The sequence below is a fragment of the Bos indicus x Bos taurus genome, chromosome 4, assembly GCF_003369695.1.
Source record: "Bos indicus x Bos taurus breed Angus x Brahman F1 hybrid chromosome 4, Bos_hybrid_MaternalHap_v2.0, whole genome shotgun sequence".
NCBI classification, from domain to species: Eukaryota; Metazoa; Chordata; class Mammalia; order Artiodactyla; family Bovidae; genus Bos; species Bos indicus x Bos taurus.
The window spans coordinates 76,118,340-76,145,194 of record NC_040079.1 but is presented as its reverse complement, the minus strand read 5'-3'; the positions used below and the strand labels follow the sequence as shown (position 1 = coordinate 76,145,194).

Here is a 26,855-nt window from a genome sequence, read left to right as displayed (position 1 = left end):
TAGATTTTGTCCCCTGAAAGTGAAACTCACCCAGTCACGTCCAATTCTTTGTAACCCCATGGACTATTCAGTCCATGGAATTCTCCAGGCCAGAATACTGAGTGGTAACCTTTCCCTTCTCCAAGGGATCTTCCCAACCCAGGGATCGAACCCAGATCTCCTGCACAGTAGGCAGATTCTTTACCAGCTGAGCTACCAGGGAATCCCCGATTTTGACCGCTACTCTTGCTTATTTATATGAAATTGCTGTGGAATAGTCTAACTTGAACTGAAAATAAGAGATTGCTATTCTTTACCCTGAAACTGACAGTGCCTTGAGGCAATATCAGAAATGTCACCTCTACTTGTCTCTAAAGTTTATATTACAGTAACTGAGTCTGGAAAAGATGCCCTCTTCACCCTGACTGAATGCCACCTCTATTCAGATAATATCATTACAATGAATGTTTTCAGATATACACTGTAATCAGAAAAGTGGGTTAGGCACTCAAGAAAATTGCAAGTTACTATGGAAGATATATTTTATGAACAACTAAAGTGATGTAGGAGGAACTTCCCTGGTGGTGTGGTATTTAGGATTTGGTGCTTCTACTGCAGGGGGCATAGGTTTGATCCCTGGGCAGGAAACTAAGATCCCACATCCTGCAGAGTGTGGCCATAGAATTTAAAAAAAGAAAATTTTTTTAAAGTGATGTTAAAAAATTGCTTAGAATTCTGGAACTAAAGAAACATGATGGGAGGAGCAATTGATTCTGCTGGAAGTCTAGAGAGTAATATTAACATATTGAGAATTTGGAAGGCTTTGTGGGAAAAGTACTTACTGGTGGACTTTGAAAGGTACGTGATTCCACTTATACATTTGAAGAAGGTTCTGTGTAGTGTGTTGCTGTTGGATGGAGCCAAATGAGCAAAACAGAGAAAAATTCCAAGGTATATTTAGGCACTGTTTTCTATAGCTATAGGGTGGAGGGGGCCATGGTGGTGGACAAAAGCTGGAAATACTGGAGACACATCATGGACCTCAAATGACATGCAACAGCCTCCTTGCTCTCATGGTTACTTCCCTGGGAAGAATTACTTACACGGAGCTGTTACTTGAATACATAATACCATCTAACTCCATTTCTGCTTTCTACCCTTCCCCCTTCATCCCTCAGAGAGCAAAATTTCCCTGCATTGTAACCTTGGACAACTTACATAACTTCTCTCTGTACCCTGATTTCCTCATTTATAAATGGATATAAAGATAGTGCCTTCTTATTGAGTGACAGCAATATATGGACATAGTAACACAGTGTTTGTTACATAAATAATGTATATAGTTTTACTTAGTAGAAAGTCTCAATTGTTCTGAAGCATATAAGGAAAGGGTTTCAGCTCTGTCTGGATCTCTGCTAACTTGCAACCTTGAACTTAAGACCTTTCACATTACAGATTATTTATGTGTATCATTATAGCCTTAAAGAATGTAATTGCTAAAAGAACTACTGGTGTGCCCTTTTATTTTAGAGCTCAGAGAAATGCTTTTCCAGCCCTTGGAGCTGCTTACAGTTTCATTATGGGTACATTTCTAATTATGTAAGGCATAATTTAAGATTTTGGAAAGTCCTTGGCTTTTAGCTGCAGCCTTTTGACATTTTCAGTTCATTACCAACTCTATATTATAAAAAGGAAAAGAACACATAGGGATATTTTATACCTTTATGAAAAGTGGAAAAGTGATAGTAATTAGGAAAAAAAGTAGAATCTACATTAAATATTTTGAGATTTAACTTATGCATTTTTTGTTCCCCATTTTTGTTTTGGTTACATACTACATAATAAACTTTATGGTAAAATATAATGTCTTTAAAACATCACTTTGTTTCTCACGGTCCTGGTGATTAGGAAGTCCTTCTAGATGCTCCTCCATATGGTGTCAGCTGTATTAGCTCTCCATATAGTTTCTCATCATTCTCTTATTGTTCAGTGTTTTAGCCTGAGTGTCTATACATGCCATCAGGACCCCAAGAGATTGAAGTAGCCTGCCCTCTCAAGGTCTAGATAAGGAGTCAGCCGAGAAAACACATCTGCTGCATTTTATAGGTCAAAGCAAAGCACAAGTCCAGCCCAGATACTCGGGGTGGGAAAACAAACTTCACCTTGATGGGAGGAGCTGGAAATATCGTGGCCGTGGTTTCCAACCTGCCACAGTATCTGACCAAGTTAACTATAAAGTTAAAATTGACCAAGTTGGTAAAACTCCAGATTCTGAATTCTATCCCATACTTTTGCCCTAGAATTACTCTACTGCAGGAAACGATATAAACAGAGACACCAAGAAAAAGCAGGCAAATGGACTTCTGGTTTTAATTTTTTTTCCCCCCTTTTTGGGATCTTAGCTCTGGGATGCCCCCTGCCATGGGAGCTCAAGTCTTAACCACTGGACCACGATCAGTTTTCAAGCCATGTATTTTAAAGTCTATTAGTGACGTTTGACTTAAGAAACTAATCCCTTTTCTAGTCAACTAACATATCCACGTTTCTTGCCTGCTAGAGCCTACACTCCTAGCTTCTCTGAAAACTAGGGCATATAGTAGTGTCAGTAGTTAAACGCAAGGGCTTTGTAATAGGAGCTAGGCTTAAATCCTGGCTTTGCTACTTTTTGTGACTTTGAGTCTGTGTTCCCCAGATTAACAGGAATGTCCATTCAGCAAGGTTTTTGTGAAGATTAAGAAAGGTAATGTATTCAGAGACTAGCAGGTCTGGCACTTGGTAAGCATTCTGCAAGGTTAATAATTTTTATTAATAGGCCTGAGTCTGCATGAACGTGTATTGATGCCTGAAGATTTGCTTATGGGGGGGTGGGCACTTGGCTTTAGGGACTTGACACTCTGAAACAGTGAAGCCACCCCAAGAAGCTTTGGGGTGTACCTTTCTGAATTTTGAGTGCCTTTCCTAAGTCTTTTTTTTTTCAGCGGGGGTGGGGCGGGGAAGTTTTCCTATAAATTTCCTTTGCTTGCTTTGCTTGCCCCCTTCTGGCAGAATGGGGAAGAGTTCAATGATGAACACCCCTGCAACCACTAAAACTGCTAAAAGCTATTAAGGTTAAAGAATCCAACTTTCAAAAACCTTTAGCCCTAAATTCAAGTGAATTCACATGAAAGCAAAGTCTAAATGTACAATCTCTACATATAGATTTTTGTTTTTATCTGTTACATGGATATTGATATTGATAGATGAAATAATATGAAAATGGACAACTCATTTTAAGTTGAAAAAATGTTGAGACTATTTTGTTCTTCTAAATAGTAATAGTAAATTTCCTATAAACTTCATTTTACATTTTTGACAACAAAATGTTTATCATATATAATTTTAATTAAAAAAAGTTTTCCTAGGGAATTCCCTGGCAGTCCACTAGTTATGCCTCAGTACTTTCACTGTGTGACCAGGGTTCAATGCCTGGTCAGGGAACTGACATCTTGGAAGCCAAATGGTGCAGTGCCAGTAAAAAAATTAAAAATAACAAAAAAAGATTTTCTAATGTTAACCTCAGCTAATCACTATATCCTTCAAACTACACAATATATGTAGTATCCTCAGGTTGGTGTTTAAAAGTGTTTGTATAGAAGCTGCATGAAAATGTTTTTGTGTACTTATTTCAAATACAAAGAGAAAAGTAAATACTTTGATTTTTATATTTAATACAGTAAATTCTTTCTCACATTTTATTTTAGAAATATTGAAAATGACAAGTTTACATACAAGTAGATAAAGACAAAATTTTAAAACCACAATATTTTAAAACATCACAGATATATTGCATGTTTGTATACTTAAATGTTTTGGCTGAAATGCTGGCAAGAGATTTAAGTCACAACTGCTATTACATTAAATCATGATTTTAGTACATAAGGCATTTTATCTCTAAAAAATGAAAAGTGGCTGGAATCTTTGGAATTCTCTTCCCCCACTAACTCAACAAAGCCCAGATTTGTTGTAGTTTAGAACACTGAGACACATCTTGAGCTACTCAAGCATAGCTGCTGTTTCACTGGTTAAATTGTTCATGATCTAATTGGTCATTTGCCTATCATATAAGACTTGTGCACCTTAAAGACAGATAGCAGGGAAAACAGACTGCAGCAAATCTGTTAAGAAAATAGTTTGTATTAAAAACTAGAGCTACTTTTAGCTATTGTTGAATGGATATATACAAAAACCTTTTTTCAATATCTAAAATAACATTACTGAAAGCAGGAAGGCTTCCCTGGTGGCTCAGTGGGTAAAGAAACCACCTGCAATGCATGAGATCCAGGTATGGTCCCTGGGTTGGGAAGATCCCCTGGAGAAGGGAATGGCAACCCGCTCCAGTATTCTTGCCTGGAGAATCCCATGGACAGAGGAGGGTGGTAGACTACAGTAGCCCATGGGCTCGCAGAGAGTTGAACACGAATAAGTGACTAACACATTTACTTTCACTTTCAAAACTGCAGGCAATTAGAGGAGGTATCTGTGTAAGAAAACAAAAACAGCAAAAATTTTTCCAAATCTAGCACAAGTGATTTAATTAAAATTGATTCTATATTTAAGATTAAACTAAAAGAGTGACTTCATGGATTGCAATCAAGACTACCAAATATGTACTTAAACAAAAATATCATAATCAGAACACATTTTAAGACTAAATATAGTCATTCTTCACTTGAATTTCTCTCAAACCTTCAGATTGCATTATTTTTATTGCTCCCCATCACGTTTAGCACAAAATTGTCTCTTTTTAGTTAACTAATTATGTGCCCATCAATAGACAAATGGATAAACATGTGGTGTATATATACAATGAAATATATGTTACCCAGCCCTGAAAAAGAATGAAATTTTGCCATTTGCAACCAAAAGAATGGAACTAGAGTGTATTATGCTAAATCAGACAAAGGAAGAGAGATACTGTACAATTTCACTTATATGTGGAACTTAAAAAACAGAACAAGTGAATCTAAAAAAAAAAAAACAGAAACAGATTCATAGATGATAAAACTGGTTGTTGCGAGGGAAAAGGTGGGGAAATGAGTGAAATAGGTGATAAAGATTAAGAGGTACAAACTTCGAGTAGGTATGTAATGTACAACATAGGAAATAGAGTCACTACTGTAATAACTCTGTCTAGTTACAGATAGTGACTACAGTTACTATGGCGATAATTTTGTAATGTATAAAAATACTGGATCACTATGTGGTACACCTGAAGCTAACACTATAAGTCAATTATACTTCAATTTTAAAAAATGACACAGGCCATAGCATTAAGAAATGTTTTAAACAACTAAAAAATAAAGAATTTCATAGATTCAGCTATTTTAAGTGACCACAGGGGTTTAGGATATACAGTTATATAAATTTGCTCAGGCAAAAACATAACCACATGTCCTACGAGGCTGTTACCTGTGAGGAAGTCACTTAACTATTGTCTGAGCCTAGCTCACCACTCACATACAACTATGGCTTTATTGCTCTGTTTATTAATATAAGGAAAAAATATCCATACAGTGAAAAATACTACAGTAAAAAATACTATTTGTGAAAAATTGCTTCCAAAAGAAAGGTAACTGATAGTGTTACAATGCAAAAGGGAAGATTAAAAGTCTTTGTAGTATGAGCTACAAGGTAGAGGTTTCAGATAAAGCGGCAGGATGAATTTGGCAATAATTTATCTCAGATACAAATAAAATTATTATATGCTTTATATAAGAAATAAAAATGAATAAGAATTTTATGGACTGTCTAGGCACTATAAAAATCACTGGGAGAAAGCTAAAGATGGAAAAAGGCAGAATTTAAAACATAAAGATAGGCAATGGAATAGAAAGAAAAAAATCCAGTAATTGACTAAGATCAATGAATATATAACTTATGCTGATAAGAGTATATATATTTAATGGAGAAAGGACATTAAATAGTGATTCATCAAGGAAAAAGAAATCTACCTCATACTCTATACAAAAATTAATTCTGCAGTTTTAGATAAAAACATAACATAAAATAAAAATATAAATAAAAAATTAAGCTTCTAGAAAACTGAAGAACATCTTCGTGATCTTGGGGTGGGCAAACATTTCTAAAAGAGAACAAAAAAGAATAATTATAAAATAAAACATTCATAAATTGGATTTAATTAAATTTAGGAACTCCTTTTATTAAAAATAAAAAAACACCATTAATAGAGTGAAAAGGCAAAGCCCAAGCAAACCCACAAGGACTAAAATGTGGAATATATAAATAATTCCAACAAATGAATATGAAAGACAAATAACTATGAGAAAAACAGGTACAGAGTTGTCAGATGATAGAATATGTGTGTACTCAGCTTTAGTAGATATGCCAAACAGTATCTTTTTGAGACTTGAACAGGTCCTTCACAAAAGTGAACAGCCATATGGTCCTAAGCACCTAAGAATGTACTCAACCTCATTAGTCAGGAGAGAAATACGTAACAATCAGAACAACCAATTTTGAAAACTGGCCGTATCTACAGAGCTGAATATATATGCATACTCTATAAAAACTGCATTCCTGAATTATATACCCAATAGATGCATATATAGAAGTACACCAAAACACATTAAAAGTATTTGTAACAACAAAATTTTTATAATTTTCCGAAGCTGAAAACAACACAAATGTCTGTTAGTAGCAGAACAGACAAACTGTGCTATATTCACACAATACAAAACTCTAGCAAAGAAAAATGAATAAAGGAACTGCTGCACATAATGAACAAATCTTACACGGCCAGAGGGAAGCTTCTCAGTGACTAGTCTATTCTACTGCTTGAGGGTGGTCACACTCATAGGAGTGTGTACTTTGTGATGGTTAGCATACTTTCTGCACCCTCTGAATACATGTATACTTCAATGAAGGTGTTCCAAAGCAACTCCTTCCCAAAAGAAGTCCTTACAAACGATTTCAGTGCCATATTATACAAGTCATAAAGTGGAGACTTAAGTATTTTTTTCAGTTAAACTTTATTTCAGTTTAAATTTTATTAAGAAAATGACATGCTATAGAGGTGTGTGTTTCTTGTGAATATCAAAGGTCCACTGGATTCACAATTTTTTTTACCAAATATATGAGCAAAATGTGAAATTCTAAGACTATTGAACTTTGAAAAATTTTTGACATGAAATTATAGTAGTATTTTCTCTTCCACAATGATCCTTCTTCTATTCATACATGATTACTTTATCTCACCTTAGTCTTGTAATTTCTTCCCTCTTTTGTATGCAGAGGGAAAGTACAGATGTTTATCAACTTCAATCCACGATGTCAAAATTCAAACTTGGTACTTATGGACAGGACCTCTGCTGCAGTGCAGGATGGGAAGAAACCAGTTCCCTTTATCCAACCGCACCTTTGTTTGGAGCTTTCCTGGATCCCAGTAGGCAATAATGATAAGGCTGAGATAAATATTTAGAACTGCACAGCCATGTTGCTGCAGAAGGTGTTCCCTATTTTTTAATCAAGAGATTAAACCCCATTCACAACATGACTTAAAGATAAGATTGAGCTGGCAGGAAGGTGGATATAAAGTCTAATTTTCTAAAAATAAGGAATGAAAAACCAGAACAAATAGGCACTGTAAAATTGTTTTTGTTTTTTTAATGGCAGGTCAAATATCCTGAAACATACATATAGTTTGATAGTCTTCTAATCCCAGTTGAGTTCAAATATTAAAGTAACACACACAAGCTAAGAGAATTCAATATTGTTCCAAGGCACTTACTGAATCTCCATGACTAGATGAAAACAAAGACAATTAGGATGGACAATTAGACAGTATATAATATAAAAATAACTTTTTGCTTACAATTTACAAAATGTATTATTATTACAATCTTTGATCTCTGATAACCTGTAAAGCTGGCTGCATGAATCCAGCAATTTTAAAAATCAGAAACTATTTTCTAAAACTTCAGGGCAAATAATTTACAAATAAGGTACACAAAGATTTAGACCATGCAGAAATTTCTTACATCTTCTGTTAATAATATTTTATAACTGCAACTTTATCAAATTATATACCTACTTGCCCTGTACATATACAAAATAATGCATACATGATAAAACATTAGCAAAAAAGAGTAGTCCTTAAACTCAATTTATCATAAAAAGTATTACTATATTAACATGTCTACAAGCAGCGTGTAACAGGGTTAAGAGACATTAAGGCAATAATACTTGAAGTTACAAAATAAACCAAACGTAATACTTTTCCTAAGTGTTATATAAGGCAGGTAGATGGTCCCAGAAAAAAAAAAAAGAAAAAAATCACTAAGGTAACAATCTACACTGCTGCTAGTCCCACATTTTTAAGATGGAATACTATAAATCTGGCTTTCAGTGGCACTTGAATTTTCCAGTATAATTTAAAGTGTCTTTTAGTTCCCTGAATCATGTCCATTCTGAAGGTGGATCTCTTGGTCCTTTGGGTTTTCCACAGCGATTACCAAAACCTATAATCAAAATACCACAATAGTTGGCTAGAGTTCAGAAATACTTTTACACTACTAAACTGTATCTGTAGACATTCTTCTTTTCTGGAACAAATAAATTTCCATATGGGAATTTAGCATTTAAACAAATATCTACAAACATAAACCAACTCTTAATTTCTTCTGTATAGTTGAGAAAATAACTGCTTCTTTTATAAAAATAAAATCAATTCTATAAAAATGTAAGAGAAACATTTAGGATAGTCTTTTCAACACAAAAGTAAAATTTGTTTACATGCTGCATTTTATATTTTAGTTTTTAATCTCAGTATGAAACAGGATAAATTTATTTTACAATTAATTCCAAGCAACTTTGATGGTATATGTTTTATCCTTACCAAGTATCGTTTAAAAACCTGAAGAAATCATAGCACAAAGTTTGATAAACTTTGCCTTAAGGAAATTCTGGAGATATGGCAAATAATTGTTTTTCATTCTTGCCAGCATTAACTACACAATTATAGTTTAAAAATTATTTTGTAAACAAATTACCAATCTCTGTGGCTTCTGTTGGACCTTCTGATAGTTGATCTTTCTTGTTACTAACAGTAGGTGGACATTCTGTACAGGTCTCTGTATGAATACCTTGTGCTGGATGATCTAAAATGCAAACCAAAGCCATGCAAACCAAAGCCATTATTAATCACAGTCATTTGTAGTATAATATGTAAAAAATTCCTCTAATTGCTTTTAATGTGGGCAAATCGTTAAAAGAGCAGTTTTCTCTTGAGCATCATAATTTTAGAGGCTCAGGCAAATGCAAGGGTAATGAACACAGGAAACCATGTTAGGTGTGCTTACAGGCACCTAGAAATCTGCAGCGAGTACTTCTGCTATGTGAGACTTCTTATACTCTTACTTTAACTTCAACTGAAATGCCTTACTGTGGAAATCAATAGCAAATAAGTTCATAGTTTATTAATGGAGTTAATATTTGCACCTAAAAAAGTAGTAATTCTTTTAAGGTTTAGCATTGTTTAAATTATGGTTTACTTATTTAACTGCCAGTGCATAAGACTAGTAACAAAAGAAATCAACCACTATGATTCATTCTTTCACCACTCACCACCTTCATCACATTCTCTGTACCCCTGTAAGGAGCTTTTCTAGAAACTTGGAATACAAGTCAAATGACAGACTATCCTTGTCATCAGGTACTCATAGTCTAGAAAGAGGCTGACAGACTTTTTCTATATATGGCTAGACTATAAATATTTTAGGCTTTGTAAGCCACATATGGTCTCTGTCCCATATTCTTCATTGATTTTTATTTTCTAAAGTTAATTTTGGTTTAAAAAATAATAAAATTTATTTTATTTTTTAATTTTACTGGAGTATAGGTGATTTACAATGTTGTGTTTCTTTGTTTTTATGTTTAAACAACTCTTTAAAATGTAAAAACCATTTATTCAGCTCAAGGGCAGAATAAGAAAACAAGCCAAGAGCAGAATTAGGCCTATGGGATACAGTTTGCCAACCCTTGGTGTAGTAGGAGAAAACAGACAAGAACATTAATTATTATAGCAGTGTGGTAAGTACAGGCACAGAGAAGAGAAGCATGTAGATGACACTAGTGGTGGTCATGTATTCATGGTTGCCGTCCCATGGGAAATGATGATTTAGATTAAAAGCCTCAATTTTCTGAATGAAGTAAAAGGTTAGATGAAGTAAGAGTTAGTGGGATTCATGATTTTAGAAAAAAATAAATGCTGAGGGCTCAATTGTGGATCAATTCCAGAATGGTATGCTCAATCTATAAAACTGAACAATGTCCCCCAGCAGTATTGAGTAATCTTGAGGGATAAAATAAAATGGCAAGGGAGTCAGGGACAAGAAAGTTAAGGATAACTATGTGTGTGATTAAAGTGATGGATGATAGTATCTAGACTGAGTAGAGGAGAAAGAGAAACCAGAAAGGAGTTAACAGATACAAAGAAAATAAAAGACCCAGGGATCTAGCAGTAGTAATATAATACAGATAATAATAACAGCACCGCTACCACTTCAATGCCCACCATGTGCTGGGCACTGTGTATATATGATTTAATTTAATTAAACCTTCATGACAATCATAACCTCCTCTAGAGTAGGTTACTATTATTATCTGCATTTCACAGAGAAGAAAATTGAGGCCTAGAAAGATTAGGTCACTTCCCAAAACCCCATCATAAGTAAAATGGCAAAAATAAGATTCCAGTCTCGGTAGGCTTGACCCTAAAACTTCTGCTCTTTTTCCTTATATGTTGCCTCAGAAAAGTAAATAGAGATTAATAAAGAGTTTATGTGATGGAATGAGCCCCATTAGGCACAGATTCAGGGTAACAGCAGCTGAGGCAGAAGAGAGGTTAGGGCAGAGATGATAGATAAATTGAGGGAATTGTACAGGCTAGGATGTTTGGTGAGCCGCTCACATGGTTACTCCTTTAAAGGAATGAACAATAACTTGACCTATTTTATTATGATAGTAAAAGTAATGCAATGCAAACATTTTCTAACTTGGCATTATAACACTGGGTTGAGCTAACATAATCTTACAGGCCTTCACAAATGTGAAAGTCCTAAAAAGAAAATTTCCAAAAAACAACCCAATTCAATCATCTAGGCTAATTTTGGGCATTTATTCAAATCACTGTCACATCTAGATTCTAGGTATTTTTATAAATAACAGAAATAAAATATAAGAAAATATTCTAAAAATGATTTCCTTCCTATCAGCCATTAATGACTGATAATAAATGCTGTTATGCTCCTGACCCATAATAATACCTGATACAATAATAAATTTAAAAGAATTACACTACATAATTCAGGTTTCAGAAAAGTCATCCTACATATTTTTTCACATGGAGAAATAACCAAATAATAACAACAAAAACACCAAAAACAAATAACTAAATGTGTATACCATGAGACATGCTATTTTATGTAACTTAATCTATATAATTTATAGCAGAAAAGAACACAATCCAACTTACCACATGTTTCACTTCCAGAGGTTATCAAGCCCTATAAGGAAGACATTCAAAAACTATTATAGTATATCCCTTTCATGCACAAAGTATAGAAAATGTGGTGTTATGAGTATATATACCAATAAATCAAGATCTATCAAGACTCTCAGTATCAAAGGAAAAGAAAACAATGGTGTTTTCAATTAAGAGTTAAAAAATTTTAACGTGGTGTTTTTATATTGGGAATAAAAAGACAAGGATATTCATTTTTCGTTCTGGATGAAAAGTGAACTTGCAGCATTTACTGATGAGATAATATCCATACAAGTGCATTTTGCCAAGCCTCTACTATATTCATCAAATTATATTACTGACTGTAAGACATATCTTTATTATTATGTTACCAATACTTTATGCACCAGTTGAAGTATATTACAATTTTTTTAACCAATTTTAAGATAAGCTCCAATTTTGGAGATATTCAAATATGAGGAAAATATGCAAAATATTAATGTTGACAAAAATAGCATTCCCGTTGCTAAAATATTGAGCTACCAAAACATTTCCTGAATGTGAAAGGAAAACTCCCATAACCAGAAGAAACAAAGGGAGAGACTATATACCTGATTTTATAATAGAAAGAACAAAATCTAGGATGTACTATGACCCTGAAAATAGTAACTCCTGTTCTGTTCATACCTCCAAAATGGTTTTAAACAAGGCATAATTTACAAATTTCAAAAGCAGCTTGGAAAATAATACTCTGAAATGATTATCATGTTCTTTAAAAAAATTTCTGATCTGGCATTTTATACAGGCTTTTTATCTGAAATCATAGCATAACATACAGTTATCAAAAATTATATTTAATAGTCTTAAGGTAACAGTTATTATAATAAACTGTTAAGATCAATTAATAAAAGAACAAAAATACTGAGCTATAGCTGTTCTAATCCCCAAAAGACTCACTTCAGGGTTTTTTTGTTCAGATTGTTCCTGATTTTGAAGTTCACTCCACTCAGCTCTTACAGATGTATCTGAGAAAAACAAAATCTTACAATTAAAATTAACATCTTTAATTCTTGAAATTTCTTGCATTCAGGTAATATTTAAAAATAGATACTACAGATATTTAGCAATGATCACTTCCACTAAATTTTTTCCCAGTTTTTATTAACTGAAGAATATTCCTTCAATTTTTTCTTCCTTAAAATTTAAAAATTCCATTATCAGAGCTTATATAAGCACATTGTAATCTACAGGTTACAGGTATGACAGATTTATTTATTTAGTATTAGTGAAGTTTACAGCTTCACTATTTTTTAAAAATTCCTAAAATCAGTTAAAATTAAAAAATACTGGTAAAATGCAACAGATAAGATTGGTAGTGAGCACCTCCACTGAGCACAAGACACTGCAAATATAGTAAAGTTGTTTCTGTACTCTTTTTCAGGATGAGGAGGAGAAATATGTATGTGATCACTTCCTCCCACTTTTCATTGATATTCTTGTGGACTTAAGTGTCACTCAACATCACCTGAGTGACGCTGCCAACAACAGAATTTAAATGTATGTCTTTTAATATGTAAGTGCTATTTTTATTGAATGAAAGACAAATTATAGTTATAATTACATTTAACTGAATTATAGTATTTGACATAAATGCAACCATTTTATTAGCAGTCTTAGTAAATAAAAACACCATTTTAAGGTATTTTTCATATAAAGTATTAAAAACACTTATCAGTATAAATTCAAACCTGTTTTTGAATTTAATTATGCAGCTCAAGAGCAACAGATTATAATTAGCCATGTTTTTCAGGGCTTATTATTAGAGTATAAAATATGTAAAATCAGAAGATACACTCACTGTGTTCATTTGCTAGTACAAATGATTCAGGAGTTCTTTCAGGTAGGGGAGGAGGAGAATCTTCACTAACATCAACATCTATATTAAATACATAAAATTTAGACAAATTATGAACTTGTTAGAAATGTTAACTCATTTAAAAATGAACTTGTTATCTAAACAAAATGAGAACTTTTTTGACATTCTTAAAGATCACTGTCACTCGTATCTAAGAGAACCAGTCTTTAAAAGTGCAAAAAATAAACAAGATATCCTTATCACTAGACTCATTATCAAAAAGAATTAGGAGGCTTACTGAGCAAAAAAGCTCCATCATTGTTGCACAGAGGAAATGTCAATGATTCTCCTGACACCCTCTAGGCATCAACCACACTGTCCTCTGAGTTTGAAGGCATCTCCAACAGAGAAGCCAGCAAGCACGTGCCTTTTCTACTGGGCTTGCTGATGATCCTTTGAGTCCACAAAGGGAAGCTTTGTCATTTGAAGTCAGTGTTTCCCAAACTATAATCAACTGCTTAACTCCTTTTATGAGTTTTGCCATACGGTGTGGACCATGTAAATATGTATTTAAATCCCACTCATTTTCAACTTAATGATGTACTTCAGTCATGTTTTAAATAAATATTCATGACTAAAATAGATTGATAGTGCTAGTTATTTTTCTAATACACAAAATATAACCATTATAAATTTTAGAAAAAATAAATAAATTTTAGGGCAAGAGAGGGGACTTATGTATACCTATGGCTGATCCATGTTGATGTAGAAACTAACATAATATTGATAAGCAATTATCCTCCAATTAAAAATAATTTTTAAAAAGGGTCCAGTAAAATGATTCACATGAAAAAAAAAATTTGAATGTTCATTTATTCAGTGCCTAAAATCTTGTCAACAGTGCATATGACCATACTTTGAAGATACATTTCTGTGTATCCCTAACCCTTAAAATATTAACAACTGTTCTATGATACTTTGCTGTTTTACATTTGACAGGACATGCATTAAAAAGACAGTGAAAATCAAGAAAAGCCTTTTCAATTCTCAACATGCATGAGGCCAGGTATGATTACTCTGGTCCTTCCTACCTTTATTTAACTGAAGCCAAAGAAAATACAGCCCCCTGGATTCTCCTGAGAAAAGTTCCAGTCCAGTATTTTATATATATATATAAAACATCAGTATTGTAAGTCTTTCTTGCATGTAAAGTTAAAGCAAGTAAAAGAATTATCCACCTTGCCTGGCAGTAATAGTCTGGAGTATTAATCCTATTTCCCCTTGCCCCTTTGTTACTAACAGCTCACAGTGAAGAGATAGGTACTGGAAGGAAGGAATGCACAATCTTGGCATTGTGGTGTCATTTCTTAATTAAGTGAACAAATGAGGAAGTAGTCTGGTTGTTTACATCAAGTATCAAGTATCTTTTGGAAACTCTATACCTCTTCTGTTGTAACAGTCCTCATTTTTAAGACTTTATTTTCTAACTGTATACTTGGCTTCTCAATTGCATGTTTCTCCCTGGATCTTTGAACTGCTTTTTCTGTGTAATAAAATTCTGTTTCAAATGTTAGCTAACCAGAGATGCACATTTTCATAGGCTTTTGTAAATAATACACTTTATGGGAGCCTAGTGTAGCCATGTTTGAGAAATCTTTCAGGAGGCCTGAGTCAATATTAAAATCAGAATTCATAGCCAGGAATTTGTCTTCAGGCAATAACTTAGGCAAAAGGTTGTTTCAGGCATCAAAATTATTCCATAACAAATTTTAAAACAAACAAGCTAACAATAATCTAATCCTGGTGCCAATGGTTCATCTACAAGGTAAAGAATGAGTAACATTAAGATTTAGGACTGCTTGAGGGACTTCCCCGGCAATCCAGTGGTTAAGAATCCACACTTCCACTGCAGGGTATATAAGTTCGAGCCCTGATTAGGGAACTACAATCCCAGTACAGTGTGGTCAAAACAAACAAAAAAAGAACTGCCTGTAGTTATGTTGCAACACAGAATGTTCTACAGGAAACTCTTTAATGCCAAAGTCATTTAAGCATAGTTTTGGTCACACTGTACTGCCTGATAACTCTAAAACAAACAAAATGACAATTTCTTGTCTATGTATTTTCTTGTGTAGCTATAACCTAGCAGTTATTTTTCAAATCCTGAAGTTGAGGGAAAAAATATTGACAATTTTAAATTATGCCAAACTTTTATTTATTATGGCAACCAGTATCTTCTAAAGATCCCTCAAATAAAATGCAGGAGAATCAAGAACTAGCTTAGTTCTTTGTAAATTTAAGAAACTAGCTTAGACTCTCATCTACTCTATCATATACATCCCCCAAATAAAGAAAATGATAAAGAATGTTTGAGATGAGGAAAACAGGAACCACAGTATGGGTGAACTTATCAGGTCAGAATTAGAAAAAGTCATCTTTCATGTTCACAGTACTAATTTTGCCTGGACATAATAAACAGCAGTCTGTATGTGTCACTACCAAAGTTCATGGACAAGTAAAAGACCATTGATAATCTATCAGTAAATAGCTTTTGTGTTTATATATTTGCTCTCAACTTTATGGTCTGTTTAAGATAGCAATCATGGTAATTTTTATCAGATTAAAGAGGAGTTTCAAGACCCAATAATACATCGTGGAACTTAGGGCATATGTTATCTTGAGATGCTTAGATTGCTTAAAGAGTCATTAATTCAACAGTAGTAGCACTGATGACTAGATATGGAAGTATCCCATTTTTTACTGACTGAATTAAACTTCCCATATTCTGTTAAGCAGTTGCAATATTGCTCCTTGGTTAAACTCATTGTTGAAAGGAGTCTTTACTAAGAACAATTTTAAAAAGGTATGTTGTAGTTAAAAGTGGAGAAGGCAATGGCACCCCACTCCAGTACTCTTGCCTGGAAAATCCCATGGGTGGAGGAGCCTGGTAGGCTGCAGTCCATGGGGTCGCTAAGAGTCGGACATGACTGAGCGACTTCCCTTTCACTTTTCACTTTCATGCATTGGAGAAGGAAATGGCACCCCACTCCAGTGTTCTTGCCTGGAGAATCCCAGGGACGGGGGAGCCTGGTGGGCTGCCGTCTATGGGGTTGCACAGAGTCGGACACGACTGAAGTGACTTAGCAGTAGCAGTAGTTAAAAGATCATAAAAGATAATGAAATAGATATGTTATGTTTTTGTTGTTTAGTTACTAAGTCATGTCCAACTCTGCAGACTGTAGCCCACTCCTCTGTCGATGGAATTTTCCATGCAAGAATACTGGAGTGGGTTGCCACTTCTTTCTCCTGAGGATCTTCTCAACCCAGGGATAGAACCCTCATTTCCTGCACTGGTAGGCTGATTCTTTACCCCTGAGCCAACTGGGAACCCCTTACTCTCTGTACATACATGGGTGAAATTAAATAGCCAATATGTCAGTGTCACTTTAAGTAATTCTACCTTCTCTGAATTATTTCCCCAACTATTCAATCATAGAAACTTTGACCCATTTATACTAAGAATTGTAAGATGTAAGAAGAGAAAGTTTACAGTTACAACAATTTTGAAATATTTTGGAAACACAAAGTCTGGTAATGCAATGTGATCAAACTAAGGTAACAATAAAAACTGTTGTTTACTGTTCAGTTGCTAAGTCATGTTTGACTCTTTTGTGACCCCATGGACTGTAGCCCACCAGGTTCCTCTGTCCATGGGATTTCCCAGGCAAGAATACTAGAGTGGGATGCTATTTCCTTCTCCAAGAGATCTTCCTGACCCAAGGATTGAGCCCATGTCTCCTGAACTGACAGGCCGATTCTTTACCACTGAGCCACCAGGAAAGCCAACAGTAAAGGCTTACTTAAAAAAAAAAAATTAGCATCAAAAAATAATTGAATTTTGCTGTATGTTCCGGAGTAATATGTGGAATAAAACATAATGAATTAATATAACAAAACTGCTTAGAACAGTGACTGACTGGCACAGAGTAAAATTTTTAAGTGTAGATACTATTATTATTACCTTTTTCAGCACCTGAATGTATTGTTCCCGCTATATCATGTCTAGCAATGGACATTGGTAATACTTTCCTTGTAGAAATGCTACTAGTGGCAGCAGAAACAGTGGCACTTGCTGTTGAAATACTGGTTTTATTCTTGGTCACAGAACCATCAGAGTTCCTTTCATCTGAGTCAGAGTCATCAGAGTGAAGAGGATTAGTAAAACTGAGGGGTGCTCTGAATAGAGGGGAACTGTCATGATGATCTGCAAGATCATGGGTTTCAACTTGTATTGTGGGGCTTGGTGTTGAACTCACAGTTTTCATTGTTTGACAGTGGATATCTGAGGATTTGCCTTCAGATGAATCAGGCATGGGTAGAGTGTTCTCAGGTCCATGAAATGACCACGTTAAATGTCCTTTTCCATCAAGAGGTAAGTGGTCTGGCCTTGGAGGTGTGTCTGAATTCTTCTGTGATGCTTCTGGTAGAATAATCGGATCTTTATTTGACTGTGTTGCATTGCAGTCCACACAAGAATTCTGGGAAATATCATCAACTTTTAGATCTCTTGAACTCAATTCCTGTGACTTCGAGATTTTATCAACTGTACACGGCGAAGCCGAAGCAGATTTAATTTTAATTGCATGTCCCCTATTTAAGAGTGTGTTCCCATCAAAACTTCTTGGTCCTTCTTGAAGAGGAACCTTCTTAATCTCAAAACTTAAATTTCGCTCCAATTTTTTATCTATCTGGTCAATAGTCGATTCATTTTTCCCTGTAGGTTCCATTGATTTACTATAGTTTCTGTTGAGGTCTGTTGAAGGTTGCTCTGATGAAACCATGTGCAACACTGGCTTTGGATGGTATCTGTCATTGTCCTGCCACACTGTAGTGACTGTTGGAAAAGCTGAAGGGGGAGAAGGTGTCAAGATGGGGGGCACTGGGTGAGGTTCTGGAGGCTGCAGTATTTCTTCCTTAGCATCCCCTTCTACAAGGCAACTGGAAGACATGAAAAAAAAGGTATTATAAGAATGTTCATCCTTTTAAAAAATAAGTTGATAGGTAAGTTATGTAGCTTAGCCTCTTATGTTAAAAGTCAGCAAATAAAGTCTGTGGTTATGAATAAAAAATTAAAATTTGCCCAATTAAGAAAATCAAATATTTAACAAGATAGTAATATATGAACATTGTTTCAAGAAGTCAAATAATATTAAGAATTTTAATAAAAAACCAGCGGTCCCCTCCCGGCCCTCCAGTTACCCTGAAACATCAAGTTTCAACTTTCTTTTTTTTTCAACTTAAAAAAAAAAAATTTAATTGAAGGATAACCACTTTACAATATTGTGTTAGTTTCTGCCATACATCAACATGAATCACCCATAGGTATACATATGTCCCCTCCCTCTTGAATTTCCCTCCCACCTCTCACTCCATGCCACCCCTCTAGGTTGTCACAGAGCCCCAGTTTAAGTTCCCTGAGTCATACAGCAAATCCCCACTGGTATCCAGTTTACATACGGTAGTGTATTACATGCTATTCTCTCCATTTCTCCCTCCCTAAAGTTTCAACTTTTTTAAAACTGCTCTTTATAAGATTTACATCCATATTTCAAAATATTTATAAAATGCACAAACTTATTCTGGATCTTTCTATTTCACACATACTTTACTGTCTTCCAGCTATGTAAATGTCTTCTCCATCTTCCTAAGACTACTAATGTTTGACTAGTTCAGTCTTATGACTAAAGCTATCATTCATAGCAATGACAGCATCATTTCCTATTTTTTCTTATATAACTCTTGTTTTCCCCTAATAATTGCCTTGGGTTTCCTATATATTATCAGTAATTCAGTCCTTCAAAATTTCCTGCAGATTTGAACACCTCCTCTCAACTGGTCAATAACCACCAAGAGAGGCCAGTAACTGGCCATATAACCATCAATACCACAGACATCCCTCTTAGAAACCTTGAGCTTCCCACTTCAGTTTGGACCACTGGCCCCTGAGGCCACCGCAGAGCAGACGATCCTGTTTCCCAGATCCCATCTTCCTTTTTCTAGGTACACACACTTGATTTAGTGGGTTATACCCTCCAATTGCTTCTTAAAAACTATAAACAGGAAACAAATTTCCCGAGGCCTACATAATTATTATATTTTCAAGGTTACTGACTTTTGGAAAAGGAATATAATTCTAGACTAGATATAACTTTCCTTTAGAATTTTATATCAGAATTATGATTCCTGTTCCTTTGAATGTGAGCTGTGTTTTCTCCCTCTTGGAGCTTTCAGGTTCTCTCTTTTTTTAAAAAAAACCTTTGATGTTCTATAATCTCATGCATGCTAAATTGCTCAGTTGTGTCTGACTCTGCAATCCAATGGACTGCAGGCCCCCAGGCTCCTCTGTCCATGCAGATTCCCCAGGCCTCCAGGGGATCTTCCCAACTCAGGGATCAAACCCAGGTCTCCTGTATTGCAGGTGGATTCTTTACCATCTGAGCCACCAGGGAAGCCCACAATCTCATGTGTTAACTTTTTAAAATCCAATATATTACAGTTTTTAATCCATTATATTGAGAACTTTCTGTATAAATATTTATGTTAATACTAGGGACTTACTTTGCTAATTTATTCTCTTCCAGTCTCCTTCCAGACTATGGCTAGGTTTAGTTATTGTTACTACTATTACTATGTGACATAACTTCCTAGTTTGATTCTCTAATATCTTTTCTCCACATTTTCTCTTTTTGTTCATTTTCTTGGGAAATTTCCTTATCTTCGAGCCTTCCTTAATTAAAATTAAATTTTAAAAACTTATGCTATTATTTTTAATTTCCAAGAGTATCTTCTTTATTATGATCTGGCTCTCTGGTTCTGATTTCATGCTTGTAGTATTAAGCACTGAGAAAATAGACAGGCCCCTCCCCCCATTGTGTGTTATCTCTATTTCATCCATGTCCCCTTTTTCCCTGCTTATTGGATATGTCTTTCATGTTAGAATCTTTTATCAAATGTCTGATAATTCCTGGCTCTGTTCATTTTAAATCTACAATTTAAATATTTATAAACCAGAATCATATGACTGACTAAATCTAATACAACAAACAGGCCTTCTTCTCCAATAACTCCAATATAATCTACACAATAGATTAACTTGCTTACTGCAGCCATACTAAAAAACAAAATATACTGTTTTTTTTTAATCAGTCTTATGCTATTTGGATTTTATTTTCAGTTAACAAAGTATTCTTTGTGGAACACAATGGAATTCTGCCAATTTACTCTACTGCATGAATAAGAAAGAAGATGACCTAAGTGTGTTATACAAAATCACACACACACACATAAAAATTTGAGTATATATCCCCAAATAAAACCCTGACATAAGCTGAATGAACATTTTTCTGTTAACATTCATTTAGTACTTTTAAAAATTACCTTTTCATTTGTTGAAAAAAAAACAGGAGTCAAAGTTTTAAAAAAGGTATGTAAGAAGGGTTTAAAATTCAGAACACTCTACTCATTTTTTTCTCCTTCAAAATTAGGAAGAGGCTACCATTATTTGTTGTTGGAGGTAGATGACCATATAAATCACAAATATCAGTGCACACTTTGAGGACCTCTACCTTGGCTCAATCTCAAAATCCAAATGAAAAGATTTTACTGTAGCAAAACAATGTTTATTAATTTCCTTTAAGGTCATTATAGTGTCTTTAGGACTCTAAAGAACTGATATGGGAGACAAAAAAGTTAGAGAACTCACAATCTATATAGGTTTAAACTGGCTACTTTCCACAGCAAATACGAAAATGAAAATCAAACAAGAACTGCTGAGAAGTGCTAGTGGGCAGTTGACAGCCTGAGCATTTAAACACTGATGCCTAAAACCATCTGTATAGGCTTCCTGATCTTCCTTATAGAAGCATGCAAAGGAATTCTAGAGACTATAATATATAACTATTACATCTTTTCTTATTGTAAGCTTTTACTTTTGTAAAGAAGGATCTCATAAAGTACAGTAACTCAATGCCAAGACACAATCATAGTTGCCTCACCCAACTTTAGTCAACTACTATCAAAGTTTTAAGGGGAAAAAAATTGGTGAATCCTATACAAAGAAGTTCTACTTTGAGGAAGGTCTAGCTGTTTAGGCAGATCTATGCTTGGGATAAGACACAGTAAAGTCATCCCAACATTATTACAAATCTTCCACTGTGCCTCCTTTTAATTCAGTAACTCAATCTTAACTCCACACTGTAAAGAGAAAACCAACATTTGGTGAAAACCAAGTATGTTCCATGTCCTATACGTAGCATTTTCATATATTTCATTTCATTTACTCCTCAGGAAAATACGTAAAAAGAAACCAACGAACCAACCAAACAAACAGAAAACAAAAAATCAAATAAATTAAGTGACTTACAACTTCAAAGCTTGTAAGCATCTGAAAAGGATTTGTAACAAAATCATTTTGACTACCTATATTCTTTCCAAACTACCATCTACCTGACCTAGCACTAACCTGAAAGAAACAGGAGAGAAAAGGGGTAACAGGAATATATATTTTTATCTATTATAAATGAGCACTTGGTATGAAAGTAAGATCACATGCAAATAATTTGACAGTTTTATTGTTATTAGAAAACTGAAATAAATCTTTAGAATAGCTAAAATTTTAGTTGTACTGTATCAAAAGATGAAGTATAATCAATTCATGATTATGCTCACTGTTCTGGTATACTACTGAAAATTTATCTAAATTGAAAATAATTTTTTATATTATACCATTAGAAGATCAACTGCCATACATATGCTACATTCTAAACAAAAGAATGATAAGAGAAGTTATTAAAAAAAAAAACTTAGTAATATTCAGATTTTTGTTGTTTTAGTAACAGTAAGTAAAAGGTAAGTATCCTTTCAAACAAAACATGACATACAATACCTGCGGGTCCTTGGTGGTTTTGGAGGGGGAGAATCTTGTTTGTCATGATCTGTGGAGCTGATCATATTTTCAGTGTTAACTTCATTCTGCCAAGAGGAAAAAAAGCTTCATTAACTTTAAGGGAAAAATAATTTTCCTTCCTCATGTTTCAGATAAACTTTTTTATTGGGCTTTTGAATTTTTAAAACAATGCTAATTTTGCTAAATAATAAAATAGGTATTATATCTTCTATATTTAAGAAGGAAAAGCCACATTCAATGAGAAAATTATATATAAAAAAGTCCATCTCCAGTTACTAAAAAAGTCAGTCGTATACAGCAGCATTTCAACATAGTTCAAATGCTGCTGCAAAGAAACAGATGTTTCAAGAAAATGAAGATCAAATAAGATGTTTTTTTTTAAGGCATCACTACCACTAGATTTGTAATATGCAGATTTTGGGGGAGGGGAAACCACAAAGTAAGTCTTATGTCCTAAACTTCTTGGAGACATATATTGCTACCTACTATTTTTAAACAGGTCCTGAAACGAACTTTAATCATTCATTGCTCCACCATCCTCTGTCAACACAGAATGCCTACTCCATTAGGGTACACAACCCCTATATCACTGCCTAACCAAATGGACCCAAAAAAGGGCAGGCAGAGCCTCCAGGGATATACTCGGTTCTTGCTGGTGACATGGACCAGTGAAGTCATTAAAAGGGATGATCCAGAGTTAGCACAGCTTTAGGTTGTATTTGGGGGCTTCCCTTGTGGCTCAGAGGTTAAAGCGTCTGCCTGCATTGTGGGAGACCTGGGTTTGATCCCTGGGTCAGGAAGATCCCCTGGAGAAGGAAATGGCAACCCACTCCAGTATTCTTGCCTGGAGAATCCCATGGATGGAGGAGCCTAGTGGTCCATGGGATCGCAGAGTCGGACACGACTGAGCAACTTAACTAACTAACTAGGTTGTATTTAGTTATGATTGTGAATAGAGATGTGCAATTATTATATAAAACATTGTCTTGAATTAGTTTATAGCTTCAGAAAGTACCTCATTTTTATATAGCTAGGCTGTGTTAATTCTGGGCCAGAAGACAAGAATGATTTTCACCCTTGCCTACATCTTAGATAATTTTAGAAAACAAATAACAAACAAACATCTTTCTAGATACTATAATCAACTAAAAAGTTAGTCACTCAGTTGTGTCTGTCTCTTTGTGACCCGATGAACTGTGTCAACTAAAAACTCTGAAACTGTAGTTTGCTTTTTTTTAAAATCAAATGAACCTCTTCCATGTCCATCATGGCATCTTCTTTATATAACAGTTTCTTGCCAATGTCCTTTTTTACTAAGTATTCCCAACAAAAGGAATCAGAGACTTTAACTCTACAGCAAATTTTAGTGTACCCGTCTCCTAATATCAGATGCATTTGAAGTGTCTTACACATCTTACTATGTATCTTGTTCTAATCAAAACAAGAGTTACATTATGAGATGAAAGTTTTCATCCTTCATGAGCCACCTCTCAAATTGGAGGCTTCTGTTTTAGGAATATCTGCTATAGATAGGGTGACCATACAATTTATTGTCCAAATTAGGACTTGTACACCTATACAACGAGTATAAACTGGTTTTGCTTCAAGTAAATCATGACTTTTCATTACCACACTTTTAGATCCTCGACTATCACCAGAATTTAGATTCTGCATCATAAAGATTCCTCTAATATGGTAGTGATTCATTTGCTTATTATTTCTATTAAACAGTCATACACCCACAATAATACTCTAATATTTTTGTACCAAAATCTATATAAATATTCTCACTAAGTAGGTTAAATAACTGTTTCTAACCTACAAAAACACGGCAATTTGTAATAATTAAAACATAAATAGCCTCATGTCGTGTCAAGTCAGGTTTTGCTGCCAAATACCAAACACACACACACACAAACACACCAACCGTACGTTCTCAGCGCATTTTCAATTTTAGAACAGCAAGCACTGGAAAGGATACAAGAATGCAAAGGACATGGCCCCTAACTTCAAGAATTGTATAACCATCCAAGAAAAAAGTGAAAGGGCAGTAAATCATGAAGTGGTAAAATCTGTACACTGAAGCTAGGAAATCAGAGAAAGGAAATGTTATAGATGAGAATATTAAGGATATAGTTGGGAAAATAATAAGAAGTTGAAAATATGAATGTACCACGCAGAATGGCATTAAGAGGTGGATAAGACATTGACAAGGAGAACAGAGGCACGAGGTATAGAACATGTGGGACTGGAACAGGAAGAGAAAGTAAGGGTATTTGCAGGCAAATGACTATATGTGACAAAGGAAAGAAGGTGTCATTAAAGACTCCTTATTCTGGGTGAAAAAGTGCCATTGAGAAAAACGCACAAAAGAGGAAAAGACCTTCTAGGGGAGGTCAGATTTTGAGCATGTTGAATTTCCAATAATTAAAGGAATCCATATGGCAATGCAGAAATGCAACTCAAGAGAGCCACTGCCCACACTGCAAGAACAAAACCTCCTACTCACTGGACTTAAGAATGGAACAATGTTCTTGGACTCCTAGTTTTTACCTACAATAATGTTTGCTGTACTTTTATATCTCCTGATCCTCTTATATATACACCTTTTGTCGCCACATTTGTCCTAATGTATACTGCTCTCTTTGGCTGCTTTTATTACCAGTTAAAACAATCACCAACTTTTGAAGTTGAAAGGTATTTTAGAAATTAAAGAATCTACCAGAGATTAGGTTCTAGTGTATTGTTTGTTTCAAACAGAGATTACTAAAATTACTTTTTAAAAAACTTCTGACCACCTTCACCCATTTCACTAGAGTTATTTTATGTATTAATATTTCCACATAGCAGAACTGTATCAAGGGCCACAAAAAAAAAAAAAAATTCAAACCTAATAAATACTTAAGGATGACACCACTCTTATGGCAGAAATAGAAAAACTAAAGAGCCTCTTGATGAAACTGAAAGAGGAGAGTGAAAAAGTTGGCTTAAAATTCAACATTCAGAAAACCAAGATCATGGCATTCAGTCCCATTGTTTCATGGCAAATAGATGGGGAGACAGTGGAAACAGTGAGACTTTATTTTTTTGGGCTCCAAAATCACTGCAGCCATGAAATTAAAAGACGCTTGCTCCTTGGAACAAAAGCTATGACCAACATAGACAGTGTATTAAAAAGCAAAGATATTACTTTGCCAACAAAGGTCTGTCTAGTCAAGGCTATGGTTTTTCCAGTAAGTCATGTATGGATGTGAGAGTTGGGTTATAAAGAAAGCTGAGTGCTAAACAATTGATGCTTTTGAACTGTAGTGTTGGAGAAGACTCTTGAGAGTCCCTTTGACTGAAGGAGATCCAACCAGTCCATCCTAAAGGAAATCAGTCTTGAATTAGAAGGACTGATGCTGAAGCTGAAACTCCAATACTTTGGCCACCTGATGAGAAGAACCGACTCACTGGAAAGACTCTGATGCTGGGAAAGATTGAAGGCAGGAGAAGGGGACAACATAGGATGAGATGGTTGGATGGCATCACCAACTTGATAGACATGAGTTTGAGCAAACTCCGGGAGCTGGTGATGGACAGGGAGGCCTGGCATGCTGCAGTCCATGGGGTCGCAAAGAGTTGGACATGACTGAGCGACTGAACTGAACTGAACTAAGGATGTATTGGAGAAGGAAATGGCAAACCACTTCAGTGTTCTTGCCTGGAGAATCCCAGGAAGGGGAAGCCTAATGGGCTGCCGTCTCTGGGGTCCCACAGAGTCGGACACGACTGAAGTGACTTAGCAGCAGCAGCAAGGATGTATTATCAGGTGCAGGACAAAATAAATACTAAAACAAGGTGCTTAAAAAAAATGTGAGGAAAAAATTCAGAATTCAATAATATCTCTCCTAAAATGTACAACATAAACATAACAAGGATCCTAACACAAATTAACAATAATTGTTAACAACACTGTTGTTACTCAATAATCCTAAAACCGAAAATTCTGGCATCAACTGATGGTAGTAGCTTTTACATACAAGAAAAAAGGCATGTGTGCACACCTTAGAGATACTTGCTTACTGAGGTATTTCTATATCCCAAGTCCATGCTACTGAATCTGAAAATAAACTTTCTCTTTAGATCTCCTACTCTTGGAAGTGATCTTAGTTGTAGTTTTAAGTATCTCTAACAAATACTATTTATTAAAGAGTCATATTGTTGACTAGCATTTCAAACTAAAATCTCTACAAAAATAATTCCAGAACATAGAGCTTTAAGTTTTTTTTTTAATTCCTCAACTTCCATATTAAGTAGTTAGAGAAATAATAAATGGAGATTTATGATTATTTCTCAGAGCATAGGTTCAAAAACATAAGTAATATATTTCAAATCATTTTACTCATCATACAATTCTAAGATAATTTCCCCCAATTTTTTAGATCCCACATTTCTCCGACTGGGATTTGTGGCTTCCAACCATATATAAACATGTTTAAAAAACAGGTCATTTATATTTTAAAGTACCTAGAAAACAAGATTTCTTAAGAGGAAAA

General features: G+C 34.6%; 1 protein-coding gene across 1 annotated transcript in view; it reads right to left on the bottom strand.

The window, feature by feature from the left end:
- Positions 1-7,616: 7,616 nt before the first annotated feature.
- The window catches only part of PTPN12 (protein tyrosine phosphatase, non-receptor type 12), a 91,567-nt gene continuing 72,328 nt past the window's right edge, over positions 7,617-26,855 (bottom strand). The window contains exons 12-18 of the mRNA XM_027539765.1: positions 22,297-22,382; positions 17,374-18,350; positions 13,356-13,433; positions 12,455-12,522; positions 11,510-11,540; positions 9,027-9,134; positions 7,617-8,495 (exon numbers count right to left, since the gene is read on the bottom strand). Of these exons, the coding sequence (XP_027395566.1) occupies positions 8,434-8,495; positions 9,027-9,134; positions 11,510-11,540; positions 12,455-12,522; positions 13,356-13,433; positions 17,374-18,350; positions 22,297-22,382 (1,410 nt within the window). The 3' untranslated portion in view covers positions 7,617-8,433. The remainder of the gene's footprint in view (positions 8,496-9,026; positions 9,135-11,509; positions 11,541-12,454; positions 12,523-13,355; positions 13,434-17,373; positions 18,351-22,296; positions 22,383-26,855) is intronic.